General features: G+C 36.3%; 1 protein-coding gene across 1 annotated transcript; it reads left to right on the top strand.

Annotated features, from left to right (window-relative positions):
* The first annotated feature begins 7,230 nt into the window (after window positions 1-7,230).
* Window positions 7,231-7,988, top strand: si:dkey-30g5.1. Its single transcript, XM_009292537.5, has one exon. It carries the CDS (start codon window positions 7,239-7,241, stop codon window positions 7,986-7,988), a length of 750 nt encoding a protein of 249 aa, XP_009290812.3. The 5' UTR covers window positions 7,231-7,238.
* Window positions 7,989-15,117: the final 7,129 nt, after the last annotated feature.

The following is a 15,117-nucleotide window of genomic DNA, read 5'->3' as shown; positions in this document are numbered from 1 at the left end:
ATATTAGCTATATTAGCCTACTATAAAAATGACTTCGTTGGCTACAAATACATACTGAGCCTTCATGATTAAATGTTCATTTCCCTGCAGTGCATTCTGTAGAGAATGACGCGCCACGTGACTACTCTGTTGTACGATGCCGTCTCAAGTTTAACTTAATTACAGTATATTAATGAATTATGTTTAATGTTCAAGTTTAACTTCATTACAATATTAATGAATTGTTTAATGATCAAGTTTAACTTCATTACAATGTTAATGCATTATGTTTAATGATCAAGTTTAACTTCATTACAATATTAATGAATTATGTTTAATGATCAAGTTTAACTTCATTACAATATTATTGCATTATGTTTTGCTTTGATGAAATTAAAGAAATACAATAAAGAAATCAGATTTTTTTTTAAATGACTTTTTATTTTATTTTGAGGATTCCAAAAAACAACATTAAAATGAACGTGCACAACGTGCCCCTTATCTGGGCAACAGTGCAATTCAAGAGTTCACACTTAGCTCATGATTTATACATAGCTTGTTTGGCATGCTGTCCCGGGAGAGAGCCCTGAGCTCAAGGGATCCTCGAGCCCAGGGCTCCCCCCCTTTTGCAGGGCGAGTGGAGATTGAGCTCAGGTCTATCTCAAACTCCCCCGCTGCTGAGGCCAAGGCGAACTTCCTGAGAGTAAGACATTATAAAAAAGGTTTAGGCTTGTTTTATCTATAATATAGAGCACATTTGGATGGTGGGAGGAAACCGGGGAACCCGGGGGAAACCCACGCGGACACGGGGAGAACATGCAAACTCCACACAGAAATACCAGATGGCTCAGCGAGGACCCAACACCATTGGTATTCTTGCTGTGAGGCAACAGTGCTAGTCACTGGGCCACCGTGCCGCCCATTCTGGATAAAGGAGGAAGAAGGGGAGGAGGGGGGTTTCTTCCAGACGAAGATAGTTGTAGAAAGGAAATGAGGATATATATAGTGATTTGGGATCCTTCGATTGGAGGATCATAATCAGTTAATGTGGACCAGCTGGGTAAATCATGAGCACATGCTCCTCTCGAAATTAGTTTAAAACTAAACTTCACTAAAACGCAGCCTGCCATTTCCATTTCAAGATCAGCTCGAGTCATTCCTGGGAATGTGCTCAACAAGGAAGGGTTAATCTCCAGGGGTGTGTGTCAAGGAAAGACAGTCTCGTTTTTTCCTTTCGCAACTCGCAAAATCTGCTCTCAAATGCAGTTTGCATATCAACGATCGCACCTTGTAAATAATCACCGTTGAGTGAGTGATCGGGATGGGCTTCTTAGAATTCTCTCAGGGAGGGAAAATGAGAAAGCGTGCCCCGCTGTACATCTTTGGCAAAGACAGCTTGCGCTCCATGGCGCATCACACAGCCGCCGGATAGTTTACAACAGCTACCTGCCTGGCATCCCGCCCTGCTGATAGAAACGTGTGTCGCAGGCTATGACGCAAATCTTCGTTGACAGAAATGTTGAAATTAAATATTCTACACACTTTTACAGCATTGGAAAACGTTAAGATTGTTTGTCCTCCTATAGAAACCATATTAAAACAAAAAATATATTTACCTCCCTCATCGTTTTCCATTTTCAAACATTTTTTGAAAAAGTTCAAGGGAGCCACTAGGGCAGCGCTAAAGAGCCGCATGCGGCTCTAGAGCCGCGGGTTGCCGACCCCTGCCCTAAACCCAACCAGAACTGTTTTATACTATTACTAATTGTATTGTGTTAATAATCTTTATCATCTTCTGAGTCTGGTTCGTCAGGCTGAGCAAGACTGCTTTGTCTTTTACTGTAAGAGTAAATTGTAGGAGCTTTTAACAGACAAAACTGTAAAAATAAGTCACCTGGTTAACAGTAAGTTTCCTTACTATGGTGAGTAACGCTAAGTTCTCAGATTCAGGGTGTGACACATCACTTGTGTTTATTTTTGTTCTCATCAGTTTTCTACAGTAGAGTTTGTCATGTGTCATCGTTGTTTCATGTGTTACCATGAATAATTTCTTCCTTTGTCTCTTAGTCAGAGGACATTCACAGGATTAGCAGAATACATTAAAGTCTCTCAATGTAATTAGTCTCAATGTAAACGCTGGATTCTCAACATTCAGAGAGTTTTGCTTTATTACACAAATGTCAATTTCTCTCTGATGAACCTTCTCATGAGGATCTTTCTCTGCATGTTGAATTGCAATTTCATGACTGCAAACTAGCTTTCAAGTAGAACTGAGAAATTCCACTATGTTCATTGACATTGTCGACAAATCTTACACACTCGTAAGGTTAGAAACAGTAACCTCATTCTATGAGTGTAAGGGACAGTGCAATAATTACCAGTTTTCAGTTTTCTCAGAATATCATCTTTAATGGTTAACAGAGGAAAGACACTTGTAAAGGTTTGAAACCCCTTGAGGATGAGTAAATACTGAGCGATTTTTCCTATTTGGGTGAACTAGCACTTTAATTGCTTAACATAATCCCTTCTGACCAACCCAAGAAGAAGACAAAGGTAGACACTTGATATGACTTACTATAACTGAATCACTGATAAAGACCTGAATAATAGGAATAATGGAGACTCGCCTTAATGAGATTTAATGACTTATTTGAAGAATGAAAGCTCCACTCACACCTGAACCACTCATTTTAGTCCAGTAAATAATAATTGAGCTCTTCTGAGATCATGACGAGTAAAGAGTTTATAAACCTGTGTGTGAACAGTAGTGAAACCATCTGAAGCTCAGCGGTGTGGTGAGTGTTTGCACATCTTCAGTCTCACTTTTTACATTATGTAGGATCATATAATCGAAGATAATCGAATATTAGAAGAGCTTCAGAGGCTAAAATAAGTGTTGAACAGGTCATGATTTCTTTTTTTGTAAAAATAATTCTAATAGAGCTGTTGACATAAAATCGACAGATATAAATAACATACAAATGAAACAAAACAAAAATGCATGCGTTTTGTTCATAGAAATTGAGTTTTCATCATTTTCTATGTTGAGCAGACCTGTTGAGCAGTATTTTACCTAGATATGATAATATTTTAATTTTGGGTGATTTTAATATTCATGTTTGCTGCCCAAAAGACAATTTAACAAAGGATTTCTTAAATCTCATTCACTCTTTGAATTTGACACAGCATGTGTAAGGCCTACTCACAACCAGGGGCACACATTAGATTATATTATGACATACGGTTTATCAATCTGCAATGTTGCATTAGACGATATGGCATTTACAGACCATAAAGCATAAACCTTTTGAGATCACTTTTACCCATGAAATAAGCAACTCTCCTATTGTTTTCAGGCGGTTTCGTAGATTTAATGATTCTTCTATTGATCTGTTTAAAGATTTGTACATTAATGAACAACATACAACTATGATAGAGAACCCTCAATCTTATATGGATGTGGACCAGTTGCTGGAGTTGTTCAATTGCTCTTTTTCTTCCATCTTAGAATTTGTTGGCCCTGAAAAAACAAGAACTGTAAAGCCTAGATCTAAGCCTTTGCTGAATGAGACTACTCGGGAATCTAGACACGCCTGCAGAAAGGCTGAACGCAAGTGGAAGAGAGATAAACTGCGGGTGTCATATGAGATCTTTAAGGAATCTCTCTCCAATTATCAGGTTTCTATGAAGGAGGCTAAGAGGAAATATTTTTCTGAATTAATCAGTAATCATCAAAATAAGCCTGATGTTTTATTCTCCTGCATAAGTTCTGTGAATAACCCTGGGTCTAATGTTGTTATGGAGGAGTCATGTGATAAATGTGAAGCTTTTTAAATTTATTCACTGAGAAGATTTCTTCAATTAGGTCTGGAATTGCTAGCCATGATATTGTTTTTCCGGAACCGGATGTGTCCCCTGCTGCACTTGTTAGTTTCATACCTGTCTCTCTTGTATCTCTGACTGATACAGTAGGCCAGATAAAACTTAGCAGCTATACATTGGATATTTTTCCATCAAAGTTTTTTAAGCAAGCCATTGAGGTTATTGACCTTAGTATTTTATCCATTATAAATAGGAGTCTTGTTTCTTTGTGTGGTGCCTTCTCAATTGAAACATGCTGCAGTGCAACCTTTTTTGAAAAAGCCAAATTTGGATCAATCTGTGCTGTCCAATTTTAGACTTATTTCTAAGCTACCCTTTTTATCTAAGATTTTGGAGAAAACAGTTTTAACACAATTGAAGAGCTTTCTGGAGCTTAACAGAATTCATGAAGTTTTTCAATCTGGTTTTGAGGCATATCACAGTACTGAGTCTGCACTGCTACGTGTGTTGAATGACATTCTGTTATTTAGGCACTCGGGGCACTCTGTGATCCTTATGCTTATTGAACTTACTGCAGCTTTTGACACTATAGACCATGAGATCCTTATTTCCCGTCTTGAGAATTTGGTGGGCATTCAGGGCTCTGCTGTTAACGTTGGTCAGACCTTTTCATCCTCCAGACCCCTGACATGTGGAGTAAGAGTTTATACTTGGACCTACTTTATTTTCTTTATATATGTTAACTTTAGGATCTGTTTTTCATAAATATGGGGTGGCTCTTAATTTTTATGCTGACGACACTCAGATTTATATCCCTTTTAAAAGTAATGATAAAAATGGGCTTGACTCTTTTATGAGATGTCTAGTTGAGGTTAAGACCTGACTGTCGTCATACTTTTTACATTTCAATGAAGCAAAAATTGAGCTGGTCTGGTTTGGTGATCCTACCCCTCAGCATTTATTAGGTTTTGGATTGCTAACAACTTATCAAAAACCTGTTGTTAGAACCCTTGGGTTTCATTTCGATAGTGATCTGAAATTTACACGCTCCAGCTCTATCTGTTTTTAAAAAGGTTCTGAAACTGCATCTTTGTTCTTTACCATTTGAGCCTTTTTAATGTTGAGGGGTTTGCCTTATGTTTTAATTGTTATGTATGTGATGTAGGTTTTATTTTATTTAATATTGATTGTGTTCAGCACTTTGGGCAACAATGTGTTGTAAAAATGTGCAATATAAACTAACTAACTGCAGATTTGCTGTTTTACAGGTTTTGCTGCTCAGCTCTGCTAAAATCATCGAGCCAGATCAATGGTACTGTGAATCATTACAAATATCAATGCCCACTCATTTACGTATAAAGCCATTGCTGGACAAAAGGTTATTAAACTGATGAATGTCTCTGATAATCTTGCACACAGGCAAACTATATACGTCACAGAAGACCTCAGTCTTCACATAATGCAGGTAAATCCAGAATCCCACACAAAATGAACACAAGATTAACAACAGCGCTCGAAAGACAGTAGTAGTAGTAGTAGTACTGTTTGCTGATCAAGGCTGCATTTATTAGATCAACACCTACAAACGCAGTAACGTTGTGAAATATTATTAACATAACAATTCAGTTATGTCATTTATTAGTTTGATTAAGAGCAGAATATAGTGCTGTACTGTCACATGATCCTTCAGAAATCATCATAATATAGAGATTTGCTGCTCTGATATGATCAGTTATTATATGAGGCATCACGTGAGACTGAACACTGGAGATGCTGAAAATTCAGCTTTACATCAGCAGCGAATAACATTTATTGGAAAGTGTTTCATTTTGGCATTTTCTTTTCTATTTTGCCCTGGAGTTTGATTCAGAAAATGTGTGTAAAAAACTCTTAAAAGTGAACATGCACCAGAATACCTTTGAGTTTATTCATCTATGATGAAGAGTCACATGAGCCGTTTTATGAGATAATTTATGAGACCCATAATTTATTAGACCCTTCTTATCTGAACATGCAGCTCAACTCCTTGTTCAAGCTCTTGTTCTCTCCAAACTGGATTACTGCAAATCTCTACTAGCCAGGCTTCCAGCTAACTCTATCAAGCCTCTTCAACTGCTCCAGAACGCAGCAGCACGAGTGGTCTTTAATGAACCTATAAGAGCACTTGTCACTCCGACTGCTCATCCGTTTGCACTGGCTGCCAGTTGCTGCTCGCATCAAATTCAAAGCTCTGATGTTTGCCTACAAAGTGACCTCTGGCCTTGCCCCTTCTTATCTGCTCTCACTTCTGCAGATCTATGTGCCCTCCAGAAACTTGCGTTCTGTGAATGAACGTCGCCTCGTGGTTCCATCCCAAAGAGGGAAAAAATCACTTTTGCGAACGCTCAATCTGCCCAGTTGGTGGAATGAACTCCCTAACTGCATCAGAATGGCAGAGTCACTCACTATTTTCAAGAAACGACTAAAAACTCAACTATTTAGTCTCCACTTCACTTCCTAATCTGCAATTGCCTCACTGAATATCACACTAACTGTACCCAAAAAAAAAAACACTAATACTACTAATACTTCCCTTCTTAGACTTTACAGACCTGAAACTTGCCTATAGCACTTATTCATTGTTGCTGTAAGTTGTGTAAATTGCTTCCTTGTCCTCATTTGTAAGTCGCTTTGGATAAAAGCGTCTGCTAAATGACTAAATGTAAATGTAATGTAAATATATAAGATGTGACTTTTACCTGGGAAGGTGCATTTGCATGTTTACACCTCTGCTTTTGTGAACGCCACTTTTATAAACGAGACCGTTAGAGAGCCGAATAGACTAAACAAAAACTTAAATGATCAACAGCTCAGTGATTAAAGATTTTGTTCTGACTTCTTCTTCCTCCTGCTGAAATGCATGTAGGAGCTCAGATGCAGGACATATGATGCAGAATATAGTGCTGTACTGTCACATGATCCTTCAGAAATCATCATAATATAGAGATTTGCTGCTCTGATATGATCAGTTATTATATGAGGCATCACGTGAGACTGAACACTGGAGATGCTGAAAATTCAGCTTTACATCAGCAGCGAATAACATTTATTGGAAAGTGTTTCATTTTGGCATTTTCTTTTCTATTTTGCCCTGGAGTTTGATTTAGAAAATGTGTGTAAAAAACTCTTAAAAGTGAACATGCACCAGAATACCTTTGAGTTTATTCATCTATGATGAAGAGTCACATGAGCCGTTTTATGATATATAAGATGTGACTTTTACCTGGGAAGGTGCATTTGCATGTTTACACCTCTGCTTTTGTATACGCCACTTTTATAAACGAGACCGTTAGAGAGCCGAATAGACTAAACAAAAACTTAAATGATCAACAGCTCAGTGATTAAAGATTTTGTTCTGACTTCTTCTTCCTCCTGCTGAAATGCATATAGGAGCCCAGATGCAGGACAATGGCCACATTAATATCGTCCTCCTGGGGAAAACCGGAGTTGGAAAAAGCTCATCAGGAAACACCATACTGGGAGAAAACAGATTCAGAAGTGGAAGAAGCCTGTCTGCTGTCACAGATACATCCAGCATTGAGAAATCAGTCACTAATGGCAGATCTGTGTCCGTCATCGACACTCCTGGGTTCTTTTCTACTAATCTTCCTAAAGAGCAGCTGGCAAAGGAGTTAGCGAGGAGTGTGTATCTCTCTGCTTCAGGAGTTCATGCTTTCTTATTTGTTGTGCCGTACGGCAGGTTCACAAAGCAGGAGGAGGACATACTGAAGCGAGTGCGAAAGGTTTTTGGTAAAGATGTGCTGAAGCATGTGATAATCCTCTTCACATACGGGGATGAATGTGAAAAAAAGGAAATTCAGAAAGAGATAGATGAGAATAAAGAAGTCACGAGAGTCGTAAAGAGATGTCATGATTATCATGTCTTCAATAACAGAGGTCTGGATGACAAACAGCAGGTCAATGATCTACTGCTGAAAATCGACTTATTGGTACAAGAGAAAGAGTTCTACACAAATGAGATGTATGAATATGCACAGAGGAACACATTTGAGCAGTTTTGGGAAAAACTCAAGGCATTTTTCTTTGCTCTCATTGAGTTTTTGTGTGGATTTGACAAAAAACTTAAAATGTCCCTCCAAGAATTTGTGCACAAGCAATGCCACCAGCTAAAAGAAAAAAGTAAATAACCGTGTGTTGTTATTTTGTAAATATTTTATTTTGTCTTATTAAATTGTTTTATAACTTCTGGCTTGGCTAAATATTGTAAATCTAAATACTGTGAAAACATTACAGGAAACCCAAATTCTCTGATAAATAAATGTTTCCTTATGTGAGGTGAACATTGTTTAAGCTTTGTTGTAAAAATGAATGGAGGCTTTTGCTAATCATAAAACCAATATACATGCACTGTGGGGTTAAAAAAGAATGCTAAACTCTAGAAAAGCTTGTGATGTACTTCTTCTTTTATATTTTGTGCAATAAAAACTCTTAAATGACAACTGAGAAATACTGAGCCTTAATGCAGAAAGCATTTGATGAATCACTACATCATTAACAACTTCAGCTTGAGTTTCTTGCTTTTTTCTTTATCATCTTCCTTTTTTCAGCTCTGGACCTAATTTAAAAAGTCACGAAACACCAGAAAACTTGTTTTGAGCTGTTGACAGTCATATATGTTTCCCTTGCTGCTATAAACACAATTAGGACATGTGTATATATATATATTGAGCTAACAAGTGAAAATTGGTTATTTTTACGTTACGTCACTTTTGGCTGACAGGACTGCCAATCCTAATCAACTGTGTGATGACAACTTCTCTCTCTGCCAATCACGCTCGTTGCAGAAGCCTTTAAATCGGAAGCGGCAACAGGGAGAGATCAGCTGAAAAAGAGAGGAGGGAAAATTAAAGTTTTGGGTGGACAGTGTTAAAAAAAGCAACAGAAATATGTCAGTTAAATATTAGTTCTACTGTACCTTTACCAGTAGTTAAAGCATGGTTACTACCAAACGCATAAGTAGATTTTACACTATTAGAAAAGAGAGAAAAGGATGAGGAATGTAATTTGTTTTATGTACAAAAATATATTTTACAATATGAATTTTACAGTTATGTTAAAATATATACAGATGCATCTAAGAGTTTAAATAGAGTAGGTGTGGCCTTTGCTGTTCCAGAATTTCAAATATCGGTAGGGAAAAGGATTAGTGATGAAGTCTCTGTGTATACAGGAGAAATGATTGCACTTTTATTATCACTACAATTGGTTCTTCACTGGCAAGTTTACAATATAGTAAACCAGAAAGTAGATCAGACATTTTATTAGAAATAATACAAACCTTGTATAGAATTCAAATGATGGGTATATCAGTAATATTTTTATGGGTACCTGCGGATATGGATGTTCAAGGAAATTAAATTGCAGATAAGGAAGCAAAACAAGCTGTTAAAAATAATGACATCAGTTTAAATGTAAGTATAAGTAAGAATGAAGTCAAGAGTATTATTAAGTAAACAATGAATGAAAGGCGGCAAAAACAATGGGATAATGAAAAAAATGGCCGGTAATTTTTTAAAATTCAAAAGAAAGTAGGAGAAATGAGAAGTGTAGGAAAAACAGGAGAGATGAGATAATAATATGTAGGAAGAGATTTGGACACACAAAATTAAATAGTGCACTTTTTAAAATGGGAAAACATGGTACAGGACAATGTGAGTTTTGTGGTTAAGAAGAGACGGTAGAACATGTAATATTAGACTGCATGAAGTATGAAGATTAAGGGGAGAACTTAGTAAGAATTTAGAAGAGATAAGAGTTCAATTCAAATTAGATGACATCCTACAAAATAACTCAGGAGATAAATGTTTTAACTTTTTATTGCAATATCTTAAAAATTCTGATTTATGGGAGAGGATTTAATAAAAGAAAGCAGTAGGTGAGGGTTAAATCACAATGATCCACACTCCAGACCAGTTGGTGGCGGAAATACACCATTTTGTTGTTTGTCAACCGCCATTGAATTGAAGAAGAAAAAAAAAGAAGTGAGATCAGCTTTTGTTTTGGCGTGTTGTCTGTTTGGTGCAAGCGGCAACCTCCCGCTCTCCCACAGGAAGCCAATACGGAAGTAACTGAAACTGCAATTCATCGAAATTCCGCTAGTCCTGGCCGCTCCTGGCTCCATAATAGAGCAAATTTCAATTGAGCTCACTGTTAGAATGGCCAACTTTACAGCAGAAAAAAAGGTGTTTACAAAAAAAGATTTTGGTTCATAAAGCTAATATTACCCTTCATGACAACTGTGAGGGGGTGAATTTTTTTTTATAACTCATCCGTTTTCTTTATTCATTCATTTTCTTGTCGGCTTTGTCCCTTTATTAATTTGGAGTTGCCACAGCAGAATGAACCGCCAACTTACACAGCACATCTTTACGCAGCGGATGCCCTTCCAGCCGCATACCCATCTCTGGGAAACATCCACACACACACACACACATACACACTATGGACAATTTAGCCTACCTAATTCACCTGAACCGCATGTGTTTGGACTGTGGGGGAAACCGGAGTACCCGGAGGAAACCCACGCGAACGCAGGGATAACATGCAAACTCCACACAGAAATAACAACTGAGTCGAGGCTCGAACCAGCGACCCATTGACCTTCTTGCTGTGAGGTAACAGCACTACCTACTGCGCCACTGCCTCACCCTCACTGTATATCATTTGAAATTAAATTGTCAAAAAATGTAACTACTCCAGGATGGAATAATACGTTATCTAGAAAACAGAAGCAAGAATATTAATAGGTTTTTAAAGAGAGTCATTTAAGGCTGTTCACCAAAAACTGAAAATTCTATTTGCTCTTTCTTTACTTGTTCCAAACCTGTTTGAGTTTCATTCTGCTGTTTAACACAAAAGAAGGTATTTTGAAGAAAGCTGGAAACTTGCAACCACTCATATTAAGTTCTTTTTCCTACTATGGGAGTTAATGGTTACAGGTTTTTAGCTTTCTTCAAAATATCTTCTTTTGAAAGGCGTTCTGCATCTGCAGCAATATCATCAAGTTAAACTACACTGTAAAACATTACTTTAAATCATTTAAAAGCAACTCCCATTAGTCACACTTAAAAATAAGGTTTCATTAGTTAATGTATTTGCTCACATGTACTAATAATAATAATACTAATAAACTAATAATAAACAATACTTAATCATAGTTAAACTAATTTACTAATGAATAAAAATAAAAAACTAACAAATATTGCAATAGACAAATTGTTTATGTGAAATTAACTAATGACACCTTATTGTTTTGGGTCACCCTCCCATTTAATTGCAATGTTGTATCTTAAATAGAAAGCATGTCATCTACACTGTAACACTGCATCTGTCATCTCCACTGTTTCAGCATTGACACAGTGTTAATTGTCTGTTGTGGATAGATCTGCATTGTATTATTTTATTCTTAATATATTATTACTCAATAATCATGCTAAGATAGCATCTGTGTTTCTTTTACTATTCAAACAGTGCAGTGGTGGTCACTTTAGAACAGTACAAATATGTTTGGGACAGAACTTCACATGTATGCTGTCCTACTCTCAGCTTGTGAGGAGACTTCTTCATAGATGGATCGGTAGTAATGAGCTCTCACTGAGATCTTATTCCTGCCCTGTTTTTACCTGACACTTTGAGACAGAATTACGTACACATATGATTATTTTTACTAACGTGATAAAGCTGCAGATGGACGGATTGTAAGAGTATTAACCCTAGCCTACAGGTACGAAGATGCATAAAACTTGAAACTTTTGTCAAGTTTGCTCTGCGGTGTTGTAGTGCTCATCCAGACAATCATTTGCACATTGTTGACTGTAATTCCCGCAAACAGTGAGTAAATATTGACGACATTGACATAATACTGTTTACCTCCGCTTTAAATCACCCAGGCCGGAAGTTGCATGCATTTTGTCTATCAGAGAACAGAATGTAAACGACTGTCACTGAAGCGAACAAGCATTTATTTGTGTGCTGATCTTGTTGATGAAAAGTATCAATTATATAAGGTAAGGTTATTGAGGTAAGGTTGGTTTGATATTCACACATTTGTTCAGTGACATGCTCCCTTTATTGGTTGTTCATGGTACTTTGAATATTCGGTCTGAAATCACATGCAAGTATGACTTCAAAACAGCACTATTTATGACTTGAACACTTTGACAGTCATTGTAGGCCATAAGGTCAACCTAGAAAAAATGGCTAGAGAATGATTTTCGTTCCCACTTCTGGGCACTACTTTTTTAATGCATTTCTGGATAGACAGCACCCTTATGGATGTTGTATTAAAAGTTCTCAATAAAAAATTTTTTTGTCAATATGCATTAATGTGTATAATTAGGAATTTACAAAAGACGAAAATCTTATCCTGCTAGTTTGGCCTGTAACTTTATTAATATGCATTTTAGCAACACACAATATGTGTCAAATCCACTTTAATACAGGTAGATATTATATACATATATGAGACAAGTACTGGTGCATTAATCTACTCAATTTTAAATGAAGATCATGAAATTAAGTATTTTTTACATCCCACCATAACTTTACACTTAGGTAACACACAAAGTTAAGAATAAAATAAAATTTGGTCAAAGTTGGCTAAAATGACATGAAATGCTGGTCTGCTGCACAAATTTTTCAATAATGGCAAAAATGTAAAAATGTTACAGAAACTTTATTACAGCTCAGATTGAACTAACGTGTGACACAGATCATTTTTACTCATCCCTACTATAATTATCACTATCATCAGAACCTAAAAGCTACATTTTAAACACACATTTTAACAAATTTTTAATTTTCATACAAAACATCCACTGTCCTGTTCAACACATGTGATCTCACTTATGACAGTCATAAACATACATTGCATGAACTGTTTAAAGGGCCATGAAACCCCCTCGTTTCAGCAGGGTGTTTTCACACCTCTACTTTGGAAAAAGTCAGAAAAGTGGGCGTGTCCAGCTCTGTTTAGGGGGGAGTGTCGGAGAAACTAAAGTGGGAGGGTGTGGGAGTGTCTATTTGGGCACACGTGAGTTTCAGTCAAAATACACACAGGAGAAAGTGATGGTGTTTAACCTACATGGACATCTGTAGTTGAATTATTTGCCAAATTATTAAATGTTGGACTTTAACTGCAGTTTGGCTCTTTCATTCAGGGAATTCATTCATGCCCCTCCCGACAAACGAGATATTTGATTCGAGGAACTGCTCTAAGCGTGTATTTTTCATGCAATGTTTGATACCGCACGGCGAATGAGAGAAAAAAAAACTCAGCATTTTCCGGAAACTTAGATGCACACGGCAGGTAGCGTCAGAAAGCCGCGTGTGTTATTCCGGTCACTAAATATGGTGCTAACATGTTTGCACTGTTTGCAGTGCAATAGTTAACTTAATTCGATACGAACAAACTGAATAAACAAAGAGCACTGGTCGCTCACTTACCAAATCTGTAGAGACAGGACAATCACCAGCAACTAGAGCCGCGTCTTTATGAAGAGAATAAAGTAACTGCAAATTAAAATACCTATATTGACCTCTTGTGTCCAAATTACACAATTTATGATTACGTTAAAGTCAGTGTACGTCTGTGCTCATTGGGTAATGACTACAGGATGTAAACTTTTCACATTTGATATTAATCAAACCATGGTAGGTACTGTAATTTACTTTTAAAAACAGTGATTAATTACAAATTACTAATAACATTTAGTTACTCGATAATTACTCAAATTAAATTCTACATTACAATTTTATTGCTGTGCATATTTTTAATTTTTTCTCGTTTCATTGTTTTTGTTTTATTGTACAGTGTCCTTGAGTTACCAGAAAAGCGCCTTTAAATAAAACGTAATATTATTGTTATTATTGTAAATCCCTATAATCACAGCACACAGACAATAGAAAAATTAACTAATCACATTTCAATTCTTTCAACTTGAGTCTCTCAATAGTGCATCTTCTGCAGCTTTACTTTCACTTTCACTTTTAAAGAAAACGTTTGCGCTATTTGTTTCCAGGAGGGGGCGCTGTGACGTCATCATCAGAAACACCAACGAAAACCGCAACGTCCCGTGACAGACCCATGACAAAGAACTTGCGTTTGATTGACTGGTTATTTTGCAGACTTTTAGTTTAGTTCCATTTTAGTCTTTAAAATATTCACCCTCTTGAAACCATGTCAGATTTCGCTGAAATAGAAGAGGGTGTAGGCCTGTTTGCAGTTAATTATTACTAAGATTATTTAAGGATTAATAATTATAGCTTAAGAATATTTTAAATTCGACTTTTTAAACCATTTTTCCCTGGTATGGTGACATGGCCTTCAACCGTTTTATTTTTATTATTATTATTATTATTATTATTATTATTATTATATATTTTTTTGCATCTGAGCTCTTTATTTACAGTAATTTATGTACAGCCTGAAGTTACAGTTGTTCTCCAGCAGAGGGCATTATCATGTCAACATTAAACATTTATGATTTACCACAACTACAGCCATTCTTACTGCTTACAAAGTAATAACTGCCTTTAATACCATTGTCTTTTATTTGTTTGATCATCTATTTATTTACTTGTTTAGCTGCTTTAAACCGTGTGTTTTTACATGAGGTTTACATTACAGAATAACATAAAGGCTTGTGAGATTCATGTAAGATCCCCTATCGGAATTGTAATGTCACGTTTTTACACACATAACCACACACACACACACACACACACACACACACACACACACACATACACACACACGCGCACACACACACACACACACACACACACACACACACACACACACACACACACTTTTTTATTATGATTTAACAATACAGCCATATTAATACCCATGACACTGGATTACATCAAGTACAATTGTAAAACAGGAAAACAATGACGATTAAATTACAAGAAAAAAATTATAATAAAAAATATAAAAGCAAAGTACAGAGGCAAAATTAAATAAATATGTATAAAGTTATTTTAGGTTCAGTTTAATTTAGTAATGTAAACTTTTAGTAATGTAGTAATTCAATAAATTAAGTCACAAACAAAATTCTGCAACTTATGTAATGATGAAGAAACTTTACATTTGTGAATATATTTACCATAATAAATAAATTGCCTAAATAGCCTGTTAGGTTTGTCGAAAGAAAAGTAAGAAATTATGTCTCACGTAGATAAATTAATGGTAAACTTACATTTTGATGTAAAAACACAAACATAGGAAAAAGGCTGTAGGTGAAGCGTGACGTC

Source organism: Danio rerio, chromosome 3 (assembly GCF_049306965.1).
Source record: "Danio rerio strain Tuebingen ecotype United States chromosome 3, GRCz12tu, whole genome shotgun sequence".
Lineage (NCBI taxonomy): Eukaryota > Metazoa > Chordata > Actinopteri > Cypriniformes > Danionidae > Danio > Danio rerio.
This window is presented reverse-complemented; position numbering and strand designations above follow the sequence as displayed.